The sequence below is a fragment of the Trichechus manatus genome, unplaced genomic scaffold (genome assembly GCF_000243295.1).
Source record: "Trichechus manatus latirostris isolate Lorelei unplaced genomic scaffold, TriManLat1.0 scaffold00091, whole genome shotgun sequence".
In the NCBI taxonomy this organism is placed as follows: Eukaryota; Metazoa; Chordata; class Mammalia; order Sirenia; family Trichechidae; genus Trichechus; species Trichechus manatus.
Window position 1 is genome coordinate 3,753,744 of NW_004444027.1, and position 22,618 is coordinate 3,776,361.

Here is a 22,618-nt window from a genome sequence, read left to right on the forward strand (position 1 = left end):
ACCTGAAGTACAATTAAAAAAAAAAAAAAAAAAGACTGTCTTTTCCCCATTTAGTGGACTTTGGTCCCTTGTCAAAGATCAGCTGGATGGATTTACATCTGGGTTCTCTATTCTGTTCCATTGGTCTATGTATCTTTCGTTGTACTAGTACCAGGCTGTTTTGACTGCTATGACTGTATAGTAAGTTCTGAGATCAGGTAGTTTTGAGGCCTCCTACTTTGTTCTTTTTCCTCAATAATGCTTTGCTTATCCAGGGCCTGTTGCTTTTCCATATAAATTTGGTATTTGGTTTGTCCATCTTGTTAAAGAATGTTGTTGGTGTTTGGATCGGGATTGCATTGTTATCTGTAGATCATTTTGGGTAGAATTGACATTTTCACCACGTTGAGTCTTCCTACCCATGATCAGGGAAGGTTTTTGCATTTGTATCGGTCTCTATTGGTTTCTTGCAATAGTGTTATATAGTTTTCTTTGTATATGTCTTTTACATCACCAATTCTTTACGTTGCCAGACCATTGGCATTTAAAAGATGCATGTGCCTACCGTCTCCTAGCATTGCCATTTATATATATGCGTATGTATATAATTTTATATTATTTTGTTGTTGTTGAGAATATACACAGCAAAGCATACATCAATCCAGCAGTTTCTACATGTACCAGTTTAGTGACATTGATTACATTCTTTGAGTTGTATAACCATTCTTACCCACATTTTCTGAGTTGTTCCTCCTCCATTAGCATAATCTCACTGCCCCCTAGGTTCCTATCTAATCTTTCAAGTTACTGTTGTCAGTTTAATCCTACATAGATAGTTTTTAAAGGAGCATAATACTCAAGGCAGACCTTTTTCACTAGTTAGGCTAAGCTATTATTTGGTTTTAAGATGACTTTAGTGGATATTTTTGGTTTATCTCAGGGCAATAGTTTCAGGGGTTCATCCACCCTCCATGGCTCCAGAAAGTCTGGAGTCCATGAGAATTTGAAATTCTGTTCTACATTTTCCTCCTTTTGATCAGGATTCTTCTATGGATTCTTTGATCAAAATGTTCAGTTATGGTAGCCGGGCACCATCCAGTTCTTCTGGCCTCATGGCAAAAGAGGTAGTTGTTTACGGAGGCAATTAGCCACACATTCCATATCCTCCTCCTATTCCTGTCTCTCTTTATTCCTCTGATGTTCCAGGCTAATAGAGACCAGTTGTTGTGCCTTGGATGGCCGCTTGCAAGCTTTTAAGACCCCAGGCGCTATGCATCAAACTAGGAGGAAGAAGCACTAAACATATTATTAGGCCAGTTAACTTGGATGTCCCATGAAACCATGACCCTAAACCTCCAAACCAAGAAACCAAATCCCATGAGGGTTTTGGTAGTACATAAGCAGTCTCAGCAGCTACTTTTTTTTAAAATTGTTGTAAATATATTAATCACACAACTTTCACCAATTCAACTTTTTACAATTGTACAACTTATCTGCAGCAATTATAATAATTGACTGTGAACCCTACCCTTAATCAGTGCAATTTTTCCATCACCATTAACCCCCTTTCCCCTTCCCTCCTGCCCCTGGTAACCACTAATAAACTTTGTTCCCTATACATTTGCTTTTTCTTGTCTTTTTATATAAGTGATGTCATACAGTACTTGTCCTTTTGTGATTGACTTATTTCACTCAGCATAATGTCTTCCAGCTCCATCAGTCCTGTAGCATGTATCAAGACTTCATTTCTCTTACTGGCTGAATAATATTCCACTGTATGTATATACCACATTTTGTTTAGCCATTCTTCTGTTGATGGATGGGCATTTAGGTTGTTTCCAACTTTTGGCTATTGTGAATAGTGCTGCAGTGAACACTAGTGTACAAGCCTCTGAGTCTCTGCTTTCAAGTCTTTTGGGTATATACACAGGAGTCGAATTGCTGGATCATTTGGTAGTTCTATTTTTAGTTTTCTGAGGAACCACTACACTGTTTTCCACAGTGGCTGTACAATTTTGCATTCCCACCAGTAATAGATAAGGGTTCCAATTTCCCTGCATCCTTACCAGTGTTTGTTTTTTTTTCTTTTCTTTCTTTCTTTTTTTAATCTTAGCCATCCTAGTAGAAGTGAAATGGTATCTCATTGTGGCTTTGATTTGCATTTGTCTGACAGCTAATGATGCTGAGCATCTTTTCATGTGTTTGGTGGCCATTTGAATGTCCTCTTCAGTGAAATGTCTATTCAAGTCCTTTGCCAATTTTATGGTTGGGTTATTTATCTTTTTGTTGTTAAGTTGTCAAAGTTTTAGATATATTTTTGGTTATTAGATTCTTGTTGGATATATGGTTTATGAAGATATTCTCCAGTTAGTAGCTTGTCTTTTCACTTTTTTGGTAAAACCTTTTGATAAACAAAAGTTTTTAATTTTTATGAGTTCCAATTTATTTATTTTGTCTTTTGCTGTTTGTACTTTTGTTACTATATTTGATAATCCATTGCTGAAAGCTTGGCCTGACAGCATTGCCCCTGCTTATTCTTCTAAGAATTTTATGATTTTAGTTTAAGCATGTAGATCCTTAATCCATTTTGATTTGTGTGTGTGTGTGTGTGTGTGTGTGTGTGGTGTGAGGCAAGGATCCTGTTTCATTTTTATGCATATAGAGATCCAAGTTTCCCAGCACCATTTATTGAAGAGACCCTTCTTTTCCCATCTAATGGAGTTAGCACCCTTGTCAAAAATCAGTTGACCATATAGATGTGTCGGTTTATTTCTGGACTTTCAATTCTATTCCATTGGTCTGTGTATCAATTGTTATATCAGTACCAGGCTGTTTTAATTACTGTAGCTGTATAGTATGCTTTAAAACCAGGAAATGTGAGTCCTCCTACTTTGTTCTTTTCTTTGTTTTCTTTCAACATTGCTTTAGCTATTCTAGCCTCTAGTCATTCCGTATAAAGTTGAGGATTGGTTTTTCTATTTCTGTAAAGAAGGCTGTTGGAATTTTTATCAGGATTGCATTGAATCTATAGATAGCTTTGAGTAGTATTGACATCTTAACAATATTAAGTCTTCCAATCCATGAACATGAAACATCTTTCCATTTATTTAAGTCTTCCTTAATCTCTTTCAGCAGTGTTTTATGGTTTTCATCGTATAAGTCCTTCACATCCCTGGCTAGATTTATTCCCAAGTATTTTATTCTCTTAGATGCTATTGTAAGTGGAATTGTTTCCCAGTATTGACATTTCTTAAGTGAACGAGCATTGTAAAACTACAAAAAAGCAGAAAGACATATCTTAGAATAAAAGACAGCCCTTTTTCAAGTTGAATTTTATGATACACTGGCTTTGTGACAAATTCTCTACATCGTCCTTATGTTTGCCATTTTACCATGGACACATGAAAACATCATCAAAGGCCATCATCAGTTTACCAGCCAGACCCAGCTAAGCCCGTGTCTCAAGGCATCAGACCTAGTTAGTGACAGAGCTCAGACACTAACTCCTGAGCCTGGTGGCAGGACATAGCACGAGCCCTCCATTCTTTGCTATTGACATTGAAGTTTGGCCTCTTGAGGAGACAGAAATGAGAGCAGTCAGTGAGAGTACTGAGGGTAAAATGCAATTGTCTTGAGAATTAAAAGTTCTGCCCCTGATTTGAGATAGCACTAAAAGGGGGGCTGTGATGGTTATGTGTCCACTTGGTTCGACCATGATTCTCCGCATTGTGTAATTATCCTCCATTTTGTGTTCTGATGTAAGGGGAGTTTCCTTGGGGGTGTGGCCTGTGTCCAGTATATATGGATGTTCTGGCAAAGCTTGTATTCTCTCAATCCTGCATCTGACTCGTCATCTTCTGACCTCTGGTTCTTGAGACGTGAGCCAGCAGCTTACCACCTGACCTGCCAATTTTGGGTTCGTCAGCCCCTGCAACCACATGAGTCAGGAGAAGCCTCCAGCCTGCTGCCTGACCCATGGATTTGGGACTTGCCAGCCTCTACAACTGCATGAGCCATTTCCTTGAAATAAATCTCTCTCTTTATATATATATATATGTATATATACATAGACATACACACACAAAGTATATATATACTGTATGTGTTGCTGTCAAGTCAATTTGACTCATAGCAACCCTATAAGACAGAGTTAGAACGATCCCATAGATTCCAAGGAGTGGTTGGTGGATTCAAACTGCCGACCTTTTGGTTAGCAGTTGTAGCTCTTAACCACTGTGCCACCAGGGCTCCAAAATACATGCATACGTATATATATATATATATATATATATATATATGCTTCACTGGTTTTGCTTCTTTAGAGAACCCAGCCTAAGTCAGGGACCATTAGTCAGAAAGGCAGTATAATGTAAGGGAGAGGGTACATGTATCTGAGTCATTCAAACCTGGGTTGAAAACACATGTCCTGGGGCTGCCACGTTACACAACTCTGGGGGCATTACTCACAGGGTGCTCTGGAATCATGCAACATGGTGGCCCCAAAGACCTGCTGTTTAGCAGTACTGTGATCTTGACAAGTTCCTGTCTCTAGGCCTCAGTTTGCTCTCTTGTAGTATGAGGTTAACATTAGCTAGCCTGCAGAATTTTTCTGGGAACTCAGAGATTACTTGTGTAAATTGCTGACATATACTATGTGCTCAGTAAAGAGGTAACATTACACTGACACATCTTCAAGGGAAAAATTGTGGGTTTTATGATATATATCGTAACCCTGTCATCCTCCCCATGCTAGGAACACAACACTAGATCCAGTGACAGCCTGGAGGACCTCAGTTCTCCTCCTTCAGGCAGGTAGATGTCTTGCCATCCAGGAAGGACTGCAGTTTTTCTTCTTCCTGAAGATTCTCAGAAACTCAGAGACTGCACAGCCTCCCCTAGGACCCTTCCTAGGTTTTGGCCAAGAAGTTCTTAGAGCCAATCAAAACCTTTCCTGTTTTAATATGAGCCCATTTCCTTGTATTTGTTATTCTTTGATGTTGACTTCAGCAGATCTGGGGTTTGGGAGGCAAGCTGGAGCCCAAGATGGCTCAGAGCCAAGGTTATACTAGTACTGCAGGAGCTTTCTCTCCTGTAACACTGCTCAGAGAGCCTGGGGCAGGCCAGAGTGCAGGAAGGAGGGAATACCAGGGCTGGGCAAGCCAGGAAGGAGAACTAGATTGGAGAAAGGGGCACAGTTTTTGGCTCACAAGTAGAGGGTCAGAGGATTTAGGGGTCATCAGAAACCAGAGATAGGCTATTGATGAGAATCAAGTAATCAGGCAAAATTTAGAGGAACAGGTAAGTTCTGTTGTTAGGAACAGGAGCAGACTGTTCTCATCTCTTCCCAACTCTGCATTCAGTGATGTACACTGGTAGCTTGAAATCAGTCATGGTGGGGATATTTACACTATGGAAATAGGCAAATGCTGCAGATCAGGACGCTTTTTGTTTTTTATTTTATTTTTTCCTGGTGAGCCGCTGGCAGGAAGAACAAGATATCAGGAATATAAGGTAGTTAGTCAAGATTTGGAAAAATAGGCAAGTAATAACAATGATGATAAAGACTTCTTCCGTCCCGCTTTATTGCTTATGATGAACTTTCACTTATGTTTTCTCACTTCATCTTCACACCACTTCTCTGAGGAAGAGCTGGGACCAGAACACAGGCAGAGTGACTGTGAGAGAAGTAGGTGGGTGGATTGAGGGATATGTTCTCCAAGACCATGGAAACAGGTAGCTGAGGTCTTCTATATATCACACCTTTCAGTTACTTTGTTTTGGAGAGTTTGCGGGATCCCTTGGCAGTTCATTGCAGATCTCTATAGCAGACTGGAGTTGTGGATGGTCTTGAGAAAGTTGCTATGTATCAGTAGAGATGGGGGCACCACCTTCTGGGCCTGGGGACCTTTAACAAACACCTGATTTCTAGTCCTGAGTTCCTGCAGGACCTCTCAAGACAAAGTCCTAACTTGGGAGGGAGGTCACACTCACTAGGCCAGGAAGGGCTCAGGATTCTTCATGGACTGGGGATACTCAACACTGGGCTGACACATTTGTTCTTGCAGAGTTTGTATTGTCCTCCAGGAGATACCACCTTCTTCAAAAGCAGCTGGTGAAATGGAAAAAACATTGAATTAGGATTGAAATCTAGTTTGGGATCTGAGTTTACCACTTTACAGGCATGAATCCTTGTCTAAATGGCTTAACTTCCTTCAGTGGGTTTCCCCTGTCCACCTCCAGGACTGTATGTAAATCACTTATGTGTTATTTTTAAGTTTTTACATTGTGGTTATTTTCTGAATAAATAACTTGATCAGAGATTACTACTTTAACAGTGAAGGGCTGAGGGACTTGTATCAGGCTGAAAATAAAGGTAGATTCCAGGTGACTGAGATGGTTTTGCTAAGATATTTCTAGCTGAACCATAATGGCCACTATGATTGATGACTCCTCAACCAAGGGCTAGGAAAAGCCAATCACAATAAGAAACCAGTGGCTTTCAGGCATGTTGGTGATGCCAGCATCTGTCAGTCAGAGTGGCTGCACTGCACTTGGTCAGATGCAGAGTCTGAATATTTCCCTTTGGTCAGGGCCAGAATGGGGGCTGGCTCCAGAGCAGGCTAGACACTGCCTAGTCAGGCTGGGTGACAGGGGTCACTATCACGTTGTAGGTTCTCATCGTTACATTCTTACATTCTTTTGGCTCCTCAGGTTTAAAAGCACCACATTTCATTGCATCACTGAATGTAGCAGCGCAGGATTAAACATGCCGCGAAGATCCAGTCCCCTTCCCCGTCCCTGCCCAACTTTACCCTGGCCTCTGTCCTAGGCTCAGGCTTAACTCATCTGCTCAGTCTCTGCCCCTGTGGTCTGCCATTCAGAGAGACCTTATCTTCTCTCACTCTTCTCTTCAGCCAGTGACACACATAATCGGTGAAAATGGAGTGTCCCCACCTCTCACCAGTCATATCTCTTGCATTTGACTGACATATTATTCCTATTTAGCTATTTTCTCTCAAACTCTTCCCAGGACATTTTAGGGAGCCCCTAAGATATCACATCTGTGTTCATGAGTGCCAGCTTCCTTTGGATGAGAAGGCTGCCTGACCCTCAGTGGGGAGCCTCCAGGTACCCCCAAGGCTGCATATAGCAGATCATCCCTTTTGCTATTGATGCACAGGAACCCTATGGTGTTACTACAGACATGGGTCTAATGCACTTCTTGCCAACTCTAAGTCCACTTTCCCACCAGGTGACATGGTAGTACTGCTTGTGCTGTGGGTTTCAAAATGGACTTTGTGAATGCAGGTCCTTTGGCTTCCATTAGTAGGATCTAGTCCCTGGGAACAGACACCATACATCAGTCTTTTTCATTCCTATCCAGGATACCTCTTCACAAAGCTTCCTCATGAAGTTCCCTGCCTACAAATTAGATGTCTGGGTGCCATGGGGCCACTGTTTCAACAGACATAGCCAGATACTGGATCTCAGGTCAGACTCCTCTGAGACCAGCTATGTGTGTGGGTATTTATTTACAATACGTACTTGCCTGTTGGTCTCTCCCACTAGAGCGTTTGCTCTTCAGGGACAAGGCACTCTTCTCTCATCTTCACATCCTGTAGCAGGAGCTGTCAGTGTCCCCTTAGGCCTTGCCATTTCAGTATCCTCCTGCCTCCTTCCAATGGCCAGCATCTGCATCTTTGTGTCTGAGGGCTTTCTGTGGCTCTCAGTCTGCTCTGCCCTTGTGCTGAGCTGGCTGGAAATGCTGGGACATGAATGCCTCCCCTCACCCCAGCAACCCTCACCAATAACATAAGAAGTTGGTGTAAAAGTACCCTAGATCCCTCATTCCTTGTGTAGGGTAACTCTAAGGAATGCATTCTTCCCTAAGTTGCAAGTGGTAACTCAGTTGATACCAAAAAAACCCACTGCCATCGAGTCGATTCTGACTCATAGCAACCCTATAGGACAGAGAAGAACAGCCCCATAGAGTTTCCAAGGAGCGGCTGATAGCCCCTCTTTATTTTTGGTTATTTTCCCTCCCCTGTCACGCAATTCCCACTTCCCTAGTGGTATTTCCTGGGGTTACCTCTCAAATAAACAACTTTTTCTGAATTCCTCATAGAGGGTCAGAGGAGACTGAGAAACATCCTCCGTATATAACAGAGTATTGGCACAAAGGACATGTTCAGTAGATGTTTGTTGGAAGAATGGCATGGATACTTCTAGGATAGAGTGAGAGAGAGAGTTTATATATCTATAATCTCTATCTCTCTGTCTAAAACCAACACCAAACCTGCTGCCATTGAGTTAATTCTGACTCATGGCTACCCCATATCTATCTATCTGTCTATTTATCTGTCTATCTTTCTATCTAATAAAGCAGATTGGAGAGTCTTTTCTCCATCTGCCTTGTCCCAAGTTCTGGCTGCCCTTAAAGCCTGGTGCTGTGCCATTGTCTGCCTGTCTCTAACCTAATAGATATGCCCTACGCCTTCCCTTGTCCTTATAACATCTCTTTCAAGTCTTCATAATACGTATCTGTACATTTCTGTATCATAACAGGCTATCACCAAAACTGGAGTAGGTCTTCTAGCCCAGTCCAGCCAGCTCCCACCCTGCAGAATGACCTCCCAAAGTGGGCTTCTGGGAGCAAGGCACTCTTCCTTTTGAGTTCAGCTGTGGGTAATGAGTGGCATTCTATACGATGAGTTCCTGTGGGACAGTGGCCTCCTACTGTAAAGTTCATAAAGTTCCAGCCAGAAACTGAGGGTGGGGGCAGACAAAGACATCAGCAGATAGCTTGGCCCCCTACCTGCATCCTTTTCTGCCTCTCCATTCCAGTTCCCTCAGGGCCAACCATTCTCAAAATCTGTTTCTTTCTTGGCTTTCCCCCCTTGTTCCTATTTCTTTCCTGCTATTTTCTACTGTCTCACTCTCCGTTTTTTTCTGCTCAGCTGTGCCTTGGAACCATGCTGCAACCGCCTCCTCTCACAGCTGCTTTTGCTAAGTGTGGGCCCCTTGCCCAGGAGCACAGTGTGGGAGGGTAAATGTGATGGAAAGAGGTGGCTTCTAGAAGAGAGATGGCAAGCCTGGCAGCACGAAATCCTGATTCTATACCTAGGTGTTTATACAGACTGATTGCTTTATGCGTCAGCTTCCCAGTCAATAAACCAGGAAGCCTATAAGGGGTGTTTTCAGAAACACGAGAATGTGTAGTTTGTGTAGGTCTCAGAGCTTGGTGGGTGATGCCCCTTGGGGATGAGGCATGTGAGCCTACAGGGAGATTCATCTCAGGGCTGTGCTTCTGCTGTCTCCACAGGACTCTACAACGATGTGCTGGTCTTAGCTGCTGTCTGAGAGGATGTCTGGGCTGTCCGAGCCCCTGAGCCGAGTGAAGGTGGGCACATTGTGCCGGCCCGAAGGTCCCCCAGAGCCCATGGTGGTGGTGCCCATAGATGTGGAAAAGGAAGACGTGCGGATCCTCAAGGTCTGCTTCTATAGCAACAGCTTCAATCCCGGGAAGAACTTCAAACTGGTCAAATGCACCATACAGACGGAGATCCGGGTAAGTGTGGAAGCACTTAAACTCCGTCCGTTTGTCTCTCCCTCTTCCTTCTGGGCAACTGAGCAGTCTTCCTTCAGCCTGGCTGGTTTACCTGTAGCCACCTGCTGGGATGGGGAGTTGGGATGGCATCAGGACAGATGTTCCTAGCTCGTATCACCCTGCCTCATCTCCGGGAGTCTGCATCTCACACCCTAGTAGCCAGCGAGGCAAATTTTGTAGCCTTCATTTATACCCCTAGGTCATTTACTCGGTCTTTGATCCAACTCATTTCAACTCATTAAGAATTTATGATATTTGAGGCTCTGCAAGGGAGTTAAAAGCCTGCACCCTCAAACAGTTTACACTCTGATGAGATTGGAATTAGAGAGGTACACCAGTAATTGCATCAAAAACAGAACAAAATCGGTGTAAGATGCATCCTGGATGTCTGGAGAATGCAGCTGATGGGGCTTTTAGAGAGTGAAGATAAGATTGAGATGCCTCAGGATAAGCAGGTGGTTGCCAGGCCTTTCCTGAGTCAGAACCTCAGTTGGTTCATTACCACCCAGGGTCATGGAATCTGTTTTGCAGGTCCAGGTATCCATCTTTATTAAGCAATATAGATAGTAGGAAGTCAATCCACCATAACTAAATTTATAAGAAATTGTCATTGAAAGCAGAGTTTCAATATGCTAATTGATTTTCATCACCTACATTTATGAATAATCACCATGTGCCAGCCTGGGTCAATCGCTGCACACATTATCTCATTGAATCCTTCCAGCAACCCCATGGAGTAGATACAATGGGAATGTCCCTTTCCACCGCCCAGAATATTCCTTTCTGATTATGTAAGGGAAAGCCAGATTGGTTCACAGAAGATTATTTTGTGGGTTTGTAATTAAAGAAAAGGAAGCAGGAGACTTTTGGGAAAACTAACCAAGTCTGAGAAAGCTTGATGAAATATCTCTGTCTCATGGCCAGCCCTTCCTGTATCCAAAAAGTCAGTGTCCCCCAAACTCAGCGACTGTCACCTCTAGGCGGTGTTGGCAGCAGACTAAGTCGCGTCACCTTGGCTACCTTCCTTCTATTTTGGTGCAACTGTGCTTCTATACACAGAGCAGAATGTAATTGGTTAGGTCATTGTCTTGGCCAGTTATTACAATTGATTATAGTTAGGTTGACTGCCTCTGTTTCCTGTGACTGATCTGATTAGGGCTTTGTTTGCTCATCTTAAGGTTTCTGTTATGTACACACACTTGTGTTCTGAAAGTAAGCCTTGGCCACCTTGTTCCAGAAGGATGTTTTCTTATCTCCTGTCCACTTAACTGTCCAATTATTGACTCTTCCTTTGGGTATGTCATTTTTTTAAGATAACTGATGCCATCTATTGCAAGTTTTTATTAGTGTAATTTTCAGAAGATGATTAACAAGCTTGGGGGCACCTCACCTCACTGCCCTTTTGTGCTAAATAACAGAGCATCTGGTTGGCTCAGGTTAGGACATGGTACATGGAGTTGGTAGTGGAAAGGGGCTCTGAAGGACAGGTAGGATCTAAAGGCGCAGCACTGGGGAGGAGTGGGCTTCCTAAGTAGAGGAAACAACATGAACAAAGGCAGGAAGGCTGGTAAACACTGAGTAGTTCAGTTTGCCTGGAGCATGAGTTAGACTTAGAAAAGTATCTAAAGTCAAGAATGGAAGGGAAAGTTAATGGCAGGTAATGGAAAGCCTAGAATATCAGGCTGAGAAATTTGGACTTGAGCAGGCACTAGGAAGAAATACATAATTTTTAAGCAAGGGAGAGGCTTTCCTGGAGCTCTATGATGTCCTGCTGGGTAGTTTAAGGAGGGAAAAGTTACGTGGGCCTATAGAAGAGGCAATGAGACCCAAGGTTAAAAAGAATGGCTACTAGTAATTGAGGCATTATCTAGAAGGGTATGGGGCCTGAGGTGGAGAAGACCAAAGATGAAAGAGGTACCTGTCTTCTCAGAATTTATGTCCAAATATTTCAATTTTCCTGCCTCCAGTCTCTCAGAAGTACAAAATATCACCTGATTATTGCAAAAAGCTGTAGTTTTAAAGCCATCAAGGAGCTCTGGTTGGCGGTTTGAACCCACCAGCTGCTCCACGGGAGACAGATGTGGCAGTCTGTTTCCTCAAAGATTACAACCTTGGAAGCCCTGTGGGGCAGTTCTACTCTGTCCTGCAGAGTCGCTATAGATCAGAATCGACTCACAGCAATGGGTTTTAAAGCCATCTAGACTTCAGAACCAAATGCTGCTTCACTGTCACTGGTTGTATGGCCAAGGACCCAACGCTTAGCCAACCTGGGTGTTTGTCTTCTCACTTGGGGATTGTGTTGTTGTAAACATTAGCAATAATAGATGTGAAGCATCTGGCACATAGTAGGGGCTCACTAACTAGCAGCTATTGATTGTGTAGTTTTAGGTCGCTACCCTGATCAGGAGTCTCCAAGGATCTCTAGTTGCCCATAGAATAAAGTGCAAATTGTCTTTTTTTATCCACTTATCTTATTTTTCAATAGAGAAGTAAGGTGATCAGATTTGTGTTTTAAAACAACATAGAGTATTTTGCAAGATGTTAAAATTATGCCATGGAGAAGGAGTTTTATGGTCAAAGGAGTTTTAGAAAATGTTTGGTTGAACAATTTTGAACACATTCTTTTGCTGCAGGACTTCTCAGAGCCTTGAATTTGCTGCTATGTCTGGCGAATTGCTAAGAAAGGGTCAAAGAAATGATGTTTTCTTAAGTAAGCCATTTCTTATTTGCCTAAGAAACCTTTCTTATACAAGTTGGAACACTAGTTCTCTGGAAAATTGCTTGATGAACTGTTTCCCCTAAACTCTGACAGCAGTGCAAAGAAGGATTAGAGAGAGGAAAGACTGGTAAGAGGGATATGGGTTAGGGAGCTCTGGCAATAATGCAGGAAGGAAATGACAAGAGCTTGAACTAAGCCAGTAGTAGTTGGAGCAGAGTTAAGTCAACAAGTTTGAGTGTGTCTAAGGAGGCAGAGTCAAAAGAATTTGATAATTAATGAGACGTATTGTTGTTGTTATGTGCCCTTGAGTCGATTCTGACTTATAGCGACCCCATAGGTCAGAGTAGAACTGCCCCAAAGGATTTTCTAGGCTGTCATCTTTATGGGAGCAGATTGTCAGGTCTTTTCTTCCACAGAGCCGCTGGGTAGGTTTGAACCACCAACCTTTCAGTTAGTAGCTGAGTGTTTAACATTGCATCACCAGGGCTCCTTTAACTAGATGTAGGGAGGCAGAAAAAAGAAAGAGACAAGGATGACTCAAGTTTTTACTAGAGCGGCTGAATGAGTGCTAGTGCCGTTCATTGAGATACAGAGATAGGAAAAGTGTATGTGAGATTTTAGCTTTACATGCATGTATTTGAAGTGTTTATGAAACATTCCCATGGCGGAGCATGAGTCTGGGGCTCTGGAGTGAAAAAGGACCTAGAGATATTATCTAATGGATGCCATACAAATCAATAGGATCATCCAGGAAGAATAAGTAGGGAAGAGAAAAGGAGTTCCAGTTAGAAACCTGGGGGAATCAACTTCCATAGGTCTGATATTGATATCACCTTGCCTTCCTCTCCATTAGAAGGTTCTATGCCTACACCGTTCATTCCTTCTTTTATTGTTCTGATGTTGTTGTCATTTACAGATTAACTGCTCTGATTCCCTGTTGTATTTCTTTTGGTTTTGGATAGCCCTTGAGAGTTCATTTCCTAGATTGGTATCTGGCTGGTACGATCCTGCATCCTAGATTCAGCCTGTGGGCTGAAGTTGTTTGTTCTCAGATTGAAGGACTCCTTTTAATAATTCTTGTAAGTTTGGTTTGGTTTTTACATATTCCCTTAATTTCTGTTTATCTGGAAATGACCTAATTTCACCATCATATTTGAATGAGAGTTTTGCAGGATATATTATTCTTGGCTGGCAATATTTTTCTTTCAAGGTTTTATATATGTCATCCCATTGCCTTCTTGCCTGCAAGGTTTCTGTTGAATAATCTGAGCTTAGTCTTATTGTTTCTCCTCTGTGTGTGACTTCTTGTTTTTCACGAGCTGCTCTCAGGATTCTTCGTTTGTCTTTGATTTTGGCGAATTTGATTATGATATGCCTTGGTGATTTTCTTTTGGGGTCTATCCTATATGAGGTTCGTTGAGCTTCTTGGATGGCCAGATTTTCATCCTTCATGATATTGGGAAAGTTTTCTATCAGCAGTTCTTCAATGATCTTCTCTGTGTTTTCTGTTTTCTCCACCTGTTCTAGAACTCTGATCACTCGTAAATTTTTGGTTTTGATTGTATCCCACATAATTCTCAGGGTCTCTTCATTTTTCTTCATTCTTTTTCTGAGTTTTCCTTGAACAGAGTTGTATCCAAGTGTTTGTCTTCAATTCCACTGATCCTGTCTTCCACCATTTCAAATCTGCTCCTCAACCTATAGGGCTGATATTGAAAGAGAGGCAAATGAAGGGAAAAAAAAGAATTAGCCACAGAAAGCTGAAGAGAACCAAGAGAGCAAAGTCAGGGGAGCCCAAGACAGAGAAAGCTTTGCAGAAAGTGGTTAGCAGTGTCAGATGGCAGAAAGGTCAAGTCAGAGAAGGATAGAAACAGGTTCATTGCTTCAGCAACAGATGCCACAGACAACATTTTCCTGGGCAGTTTTGGGGCAAGATAAGAGCAGAAGCCTTTGTGCAGTGGGTTGACTTAACAGGGAGCAGAGACAGTGAAATATAAATAACATTTCAAAGAGGTTTGACCATAAAGGGAAAGAAAGAGCCAAAATGAACAGTAATACAGGCAGAAGGAACAGCATATATGAAAGTTCTAAAGTGGGAAGATTTGGAGTTAAGAGGCAGCCAGTATGGGGAGTGGCCCAACATTGGCTATTTAAACCACATTAAAGATTTTGGTCTTTACCTTATCTTTTGTGGGAAGCTACTGATATATTTTAAACATATGTGTGACATGAAATTATGTTGGTAACAGATCGCTTGGGTTACATAGTGAAAAATAAATTGGAGGAAAACAAGAATGGATGTGGGAAGCTATTAAGTGGTTATTGCAGTGATCTAGATGAAAGATAATGGTAGCTTGGGCTAAGGTGTAGCCATGGAGATGATGATGATGATGATGGCGATGATGATACCAGCTAGTACTTTTGAAAGCATATTATATGCATCATCTTATTTAATTCTCATAAGAAGCCTGTGAAATACTTTTATTATCGCCATTTTATATGTAGGGAATTGAGGTGCAGAGGAGTTAAGCAAATTGCTAGTAAGTGGTGGAGCCTCTTTCCAAATCCAGGCAACTCATCTCCAGAGCCTGCACTCTTAACCATTGTGATCTATGGAGAGAAGTGATCATAATCCAGAGGATTTACTAAATGGAAACAAAAGGCTTTGGTGATGGACAAGAAATGTGGGACTGAACAAGAATGACAGCCCTAGTCCAGATGGACAGTGGTCCCATTCATTAAGATGAAGAACACTGGAGGAGGAACAGGCTGGGAAGCTCACAAGTTCAGTTTTGGACCTATCGAGTGTAACTGAGATGCTTTAACATTTTCAAGTGGAAGTTTTGAGTCGGCTGTTGGATACATGATTTTGGAGGAGAAGACTGGCCTAGAGATAGACATTTGAGTGTAATCAGCTCCTAGATGGTGGTTGAAGCCATGCTGTGGATGAGATCACTTAGGAAAGAGTCCTGAGTAATTCCGTCATCCATTCCACAAATATTTATTGGGTGCCCCTTGTGCCGGGCACCATGCGAGGAATAGTCTGGAGATATCATCATACCCTAAAACACAGGTGCACGCCCTGCTGTCAGGTCCACTAGTGTGACACTGAATCACACCAATGAATGAACCTTTACAAACTAAGGCAAGGGCTCTTATGGGAAGAAATATGTCCTGTGAGAGCATATACAGGTAGTCCTCGCCTTACAATGGGGTTACGTTCTTATGACTCCGTTCTAAGTCGGTTCTGACTTAAGTTGAATACCTCTTTTTTTTTTAGTTTTCATTATTATTGCCTTTTATTAGTAGTATCTTTATAAATTTGATATTTATTTTATCTTTGGGATTAGAAACATTACAGATAAATTCACAGATATATGTTAATACATACACATAAAAAAATAACAAATCATAAAAATTTACTCCAATGATGAAGAGTTGGGCAACATTGGCATTTTGCAGTTGCAGTAATAACTCCACTTGTGGAAGATTCTGGATCATCTGGATTATCCCTGGAATGGGGATGGCGTTTCTAGTCAGAAAATTAGTGAGAGTTGTCTGTATTGTCTTTTTTTTTTTTCTTCATATATTTTGCAGTAACATCTCACTGTTTCCTGAATCTGCCTATTGACTTTAGCAAAGCCATCAGCGTTTGGGTCCATGTTTTCAAGCAACTGAAGCCCCTGATTTAGTTTAGAAAACTGAATTTATATAGCAGTGTTTTGAACAGTAAATCATAAAATTGAACACCTGTGAGTGAACATCTGAGAATAATAACATCAGCAAATTATGCACTGCAATATTGTATGTAGTACAATGTTGTACGTAGTACTAATGAAAAGATGTACAAAAAAACCAGAGGGTGGTAAGTGCAGTTCGTCATAACTCAAATATATTGTAAGTCGGGGCTACCTGTAATACAGAAGGCCTCGGCCCAAACCTCAAGGAACAGCCGCATTCCAACTGAAGTGGGAGACCGTGGATTTCTAGGGGCACCAATCCAAGGGCAGTGGTGGTTGTCGCTGGGCCCCTGGACTGGCCATTCCTCCTAGCTTTTTGTTTCTTGTGGATTTCCTTCAGAGGTCTCCCCTCCACCACTCCCCCTCCTGCCTTGGGCTTCATCTCCCTCAAGGCTTTGCTCTTCAGGGCCTGTTTTAGGACGTGGCAGTCCAGCGGTACAGGTCCAGCCCCAGCTTCTTTGCCATAGATTTTCTGGAAGTAGTGCCTTCTTTCCTCTGCTTCCTGACTTTTACACTTTCCTTACCTAACTTGGCTTTGTTCTTCGACTGATTTTTTACTTCCAATTCTGTATCTTCTTTCACCACCCTCCCAGAGCTCAAAATACTGTCAGCCCTTTCAAGTTTGCCAAGCGCTTGTCGTTCCATAAGAACACTCGTGAAATTCTGACACTCCCATGTAGCTGTGTCTGATCAAACAGAAGTAATCTAGAATCACCCTGGGACAGTGTGTGTGATGGCACCTTCCCAAAACGTACTCAATGCATACTTACTGGTTTCATATTTTTGTTTTTATTCTCAATTTCTTTCTATGCAAATGTAATAGCCTCATGTGATGCTTTCTCTGTGCTGTTAAAAGCTATATAAATAAGCCCTGGCCCACGTGCCTAGGACTTAACAGGAATTAGGCAGGTGTTCTAAGAGAGTCAAGCAATGTGCCTAACGAAAAATGTATCTTCTTTATTTTCTACTTCCCTTTTGTTTGATATTCATCGGAAACTGTTTGCTTGGGAGCTCTGAATCTCTGTATTAAGTGGAGGCTTATATCATTATATTTTTCTCTAACGTGCTAATTTGCTTGTCTGGGAAAGGGGTTAAGATGACACTTTGAAAACAACTGGCAGAGCACCACCCAGATGGGCCCACACAGCATGTCTCTCTTTGACTCTTGCTGCCTCTCTTTCATTTTCTCTCTCTCTCTCTCTCTCCCTCCCTCCCTCTTCCTTTCTCTTCTTCTCACTGTCTTCTGGGTAAGGGAATACATGTCCCGGTTGGCCTAAGACAGTCCCAGTTTACATGCATTGTCTAAGAATAAGAGTCCTGGGTGGTGCAAATGGTTAAGCACTCTGCTAACCAAAAGGTTGGAGGTTTGAGTCCACACAGAGGCACCTAGGAAGAAAGGCCTGGTGATCTGCTTCCAAAAAATCATCCACTTAAAACCCTATGGAGCACAGTTCTACTCTGACACACATGGGGTCACCATGAATTGGAATCAACTTGATAGCAGCTGGCAGTGATCACTGTGTTTAACCTAGCATTCCTAAACATGACTGTAGAACCCTTTCAGGGGCTTGGAGTGCACCTATTTCCATCTTAACTTTTGTTATTGTTGTTCTGGGAATACCCGTCAATAGCTTCCCCTTGCAATCTCAAAATTATCATGATTTAGACGATAAATTATATGCTCGCTTACTTGTATCTGCCTTGCTCTCCCTTCTGTCTGGCTGACTCTGACTGCTCTCTGCATGTGCCCATCTGCACCCATTATCTGACTGTCTGTTTCTCACACAGGAGGTTGTCTGTGATATGGTGTGGTTCAGAGGGTGATGGTGAGGCCCCACGTCCAACGTCCAATACCATCTCCCTCAGCCAGCCTCTACAACACCGAAAGCCACATTCAAGAATCATCATTGTTTTCTCTTGAAGCATTCACCCCCGCCCCCACCCCAGAATCCCATTTACATCCTGGGATGCACAGAGACTAAAGCCATCATATGCCCTCCCACCAGGTCCAGTTGCGTCCCTGTAGCCTGACAGCAGGGCCTCCAGGCTACAGGAGGCAGTGGGTGCCGCTTACCTAGGCAAGTGTGGAGGGCAGAGTCCAGTTCACAAGTAAAGCCTGCTCCATATACACTTGTCCTCACCTGCACCTCCCACAGCACCCCCATGAATTCAGTGATCACATGTTCCAGAGTTCCAAAGAGACAGATTTATTTATTTTCTTCTTTTTTTTTAATTGTACTTTAGATGAAGGTTTACAGAACAAATAGTTTCTCATTAAACAGTTAGTACACATATTGTTTTATGACAATGGTTAACAACCCCACGACATGTTAACACTGTCACTTCTCAACCTTGGGTTCCCTGTCACCAGCTTTCCTGTCCCCTTCTGCCTTCTAGTCCTTGTCCCTGGACTGTTGTGCCCCATTAGTCTTGTTTTGTTTTATGGGGCTGTCTAATCTTTGGCTGAACAGTGAACCTCGGGAGTGACTTCATTACTGAGCTAAAAGGGTGTCCAGGGGCCATACTCTTGGGGTTTCTCCTGTCTCTGTCAGGCCAGTAAGTCTGGTCTTTTTTTGTGAGTTAGAATTTGTTCTACATTTTTCTCCATCTCTCTCTGGGATTCTCTGTTGTGATCCCGGTCAGAGTAGCCAGTGGTGATAGCTGGGTATCATCTAGTTGTACTGGACTCAGTCTGGTGGAGGCTGTGGTAGTTGTGGTCCATTAGTCGTTTGGATTAATCTTTTCCTTGTTTCTTGTTTTCTTTATTCTCCCTTGCTCCCGAAGGGGTGAGATCAGTGGAGTATCTTAGATGGCTCCTCACAGACTTTTAAGACCCCAGACGCTACTCACCAAGGTAGAATGTAGAACATTTTCTTTATAAAACATGTTGTGCCAATTGAGCTAGATATTCCCCGAGACCATGGTCCCCACAGTCAGAGAGGCAGATTTAGATGTTGTGACCTATTGTCCTCTGACCTGTATTCATTGGGCATTGATCCCAGTTAGTTTTGAGTTTAAACCTATCACTTAACCAGACACAGGGCCAGCTCCCTTTGGTCTAAGGAGCAGACTCCTGGCTCACAGTTCATTAGCTCAGTGACTTTGTTTCCAGGCCAATCACTGCTGCCTCCTTCAGATGTTGCTAAAACAGGCTGCAAGGTTGGGGCACCAGAAGAAGGGAAGGAGACTTTGTCCTGGGAAGTTATTGTTTCTGAAAGAAAGGTTACTTTAAAGAGAATAAATGGAATTACACAAAGCCAGGCCCCCATAAATGCGATCAGTACCTGAAAACCTGGGAGGAAAGGACTCAGCCAGGAAACCACAAACCACTACCACAGAGACGCTCACAAAGACATAAAAAGATGTACCTTCACAAAGATATAAAAAGATGTACCTCCTCCTTTCTGCACCCCCTCCTCATTTCCTGTGTGTACTCCCCAGAGTACACACCCACACAGAGACGCCAGCAGAGGCAAGCACCCTGCAAACAGGCAGTTAGAGGCTCTCTCTATTTACCGATGTGCTTTGATTCATTACCTTGACAAATTAGAAGTCAGGTGCCTGTCCTTACGTTTCTATTTTTAATGTGCTGGTTGTGTCTTTGAATGTTCTTTTTAGAGGCTTTTGACACATGAAAATGAATGCCTTCAGAGTGATAAATTATGCTATTTTTTATTATTTTTCTCTTCAGTCATGTTTTAAAAAGTATCCGTTAGGTGTATATTGAGAATTCATATAGCCATTGAATTCGTTTCCTACAAATTACTACAACAAATTAGCACAAAGTTGGTGGCTGAGAATAGCAGAAAGTTATTCTCTCACAGTTTTGGAGCCAGAAGTCTGAAATCAAGGTGTTGGCCAGGCGGTGCTGCCTCTGAAGATTCTAGAGGGAGGTCCTTTCCTTCCTCTTCTGGTGGCTCCTGTCATTCCTGGCTTGTAGCCGCACAAATCCATTCTCTGCCTGTATCTTCACATGGCCTTCTTCTCTTCAATCTGTGTCTCTCTCCTCTGTGCGTCTCTTGTAAGGATACTTGCCACTGGATTTAAGACCCACCTGGATAATCCAGGATGATCTCATCTCCACATTCTTAGCTTGATTACATCTGCAAAAATCCTGTTTCCAAATAAGGTCACGTTCATAGGTTCAGGGGGTTAGGACTCAGACATAATTTTGTGGGGGCTACCATTCGACCCACTACAGTCATCAATTAAAATCACAGTGTCTGTCGATGATGCCCCCCTTCCGGCACACACAGACCCATGTACACAGATGTACGCAGGTGAACATGAGCATATAGCACACATATACACACTCACACAGAAGCACATCTGGGTGTCATAGAACTGACCACAGAACATGAGCTGACAAGTGCCACTTTTCCCTGCTACCTGGGATTTTCTGTGGCTGGGCAGCCTATGGGCAGCCTGTGACCTGGAGCGGTGTTTCCTCTGATGCTGTCAGGCTACATGAAGCCTCACTCTGATCCCTTGTCCCTCCTTGGGTGATCTCACCTAGACACATAGTTTTAATTCTAACTAATCAGTGAAACCTAAGTTCACAATGCTAGCTCTGATCTCTTCCCACAACTCCGTTTCAAATATCACCATCTCTGCTTGGATATCTAACTAACTCACAGGTGAAGAATCAAACTCATAATCCTCTTCTGAAAATCTGCTTCTCCAGTCTTTCCCATCTTGGTTAATTGCAGCTCCTTTCTTTCAGTTAATTGTGTCTCAGGGTATAAACCCTGGAGTTATCCTTGAATTCTTTCTTTCTTTCACACTCCATCAGTAAATCTTGTCAGCTCTCCCATCAAGGTATATTCAGAATCTGATCACTTCTCCCACCTCCGTTGCCTCTACCCTGTTCTAAGCCATCATCATCTCTTGCCTAGAATAATACACTAGATTCCTAACTGCTTCTGCCTTTATCCCTGTGTGGTCCATTGTACAGGTAGCAATCACAGTGAATTTTTAAAACATAGGTCAGCTAGAGAGATATATATAAGGCATGGTTCAGATCATATCACTACTCTACTTTAAACTCTTTAATGGCTATCTATCTCTCACTTAAAATAAAAGCCAAAGTCCTTACCTCAGCTTATAAAGGGGTCAGCAAATGACGACCTGCAGGCCAAATACAGCCTGCCGCCTGTTTCTGTAAGTAAAGTTTTATTAAAACACAGCCACATTCATTCATTTACTTATTTCTATGGCTGCTTTCACATTATAACAGCAGAAGTGAGTAGTTACAACAGAGACTGTGTGGCCCATAAAGCCTAAGATATTTACTACCTGGCCCTTTACAGAAAAATTTTGCTGTGCCCAGGGCAAATCAAAACACAATGAAATACCACTTCACACCCACTAGGATGACTATTATCAGAAAAACAGAAAGGCGAGGATGTGGAGATATTGGAACCCTCAGCATTGCTGGTGGGAATGTAAAACGGTACAGCTGCTATAGAAAACAGTCTGGTGGTTCCTCAAAAAGTTACATATAGAATTACCATATGACCCAGCAATTCCACTCCTAGGTATACATACCTAAGAGAATTGAAAGCAAGGACTCAAACAGGTATGTGTACACCAAAGTTCACTGCAGCATTATTCACAATAGTCAAAAGGTGGAAACAACCTAAATATGCATCAACAGATGAATGAATAAACAAAATGTGATATAGCCATACAAGGAAATATTATTCAGTTATAAAGAGAAACTAAGTCCTGATGCATGCTGTGACATGAAAGAACCTTGAAACCATTATACTGAGTGAAATAAGTCAGACACAAAAGGACAAATAATATATTATCCCACTTATATGAAATATCTAGAATAGGCAAATGCATAGAGACTAAAGTTTATTGTGAGTTACCAGGGGCTCAGAGGAGAGTTTGCCATCCTGGTCTAGCTTACTCTGACCCCTCCTCCTGTCACTTTCCTCCCCATTCCCTCCACCCCAACCCCACTGGCCTCTTCACAGTCTCTTAAACTGGAGCTTTAGGTACTGTGCTTTTGGGCCCTTTGCCTGGAAGACTCGTCCCCTACAAAGCCACTCACTGTATCCCTTCCCTCCTTTGGGGATCTATTCAGACGCCTCCTTATCAGTGAGGACTTTCCTGACCCCATAGAAAATAGCAGCCCCTGACATTCCAGTTCCTCACCCTGCTTTATTTTCTTCTTAGCACTTATCAGAACCTGAGAAATTGTTATATGCTTTTTGTAATCTACCCGCTGTACCCTCACCCCTGGGAAGTAAGAAAATAAGCTCCATGAGAGCCGGTACTTTGTTTTTGTTTCCCGAGTATGTTTAATTAATTAATTAAAGGAAGTCATTTGACCCTCTGGGTCTCAGTTTCTTAACTGAAAAATGAAGCAATCAAATTAGGTGATCTCTAAGTTTACTTCTAGCTCTAATATCCCAGTTTAAGTTTTATGAGCCTAATAAACATTTGCGTGTTTCTAGAGTTGTAGATTTTAATTTTTTTTTATATATTTTATTGTACTTCAGGTGAAGGCTTACAGAACAAATAGTTTCTCATGAAACAGTAGTACACATGTTGTTTTATGAC

At 42.3% G+C, this 22,618-nt stretch overlaps 1 protein-coding gene across 4 annotated transcripts in view; it reads left to right on the forward strand.

The window, feature by feature from the left end:
- Nucleotides 1–22,618, forward strand: part of PTK2B (protein tyrosine kinase 2 beta) — a 171,001-nt gene that overhangs the window by 73,446 nt on the left and 74,937 nt on the right. For all 4 annotated transcript variants that reach the window (XM_004382177.2, XM_004382178.2, XM_023736721.1 and 1 more), the window contains exon 2: nucleotides 9,302–9,547. In XM_004382177.2, coding sequence (XP_004382234.1) covers nucleotides 9,344–9,547 — 204 coding nt within the window. In that variant the 5' untranslated portion in view covers nucleotides 9,302–9,343. The remainder of the gene's footprint in view (nucleotides 1–9,301; nucleotides 9,548–22,618) is intronic.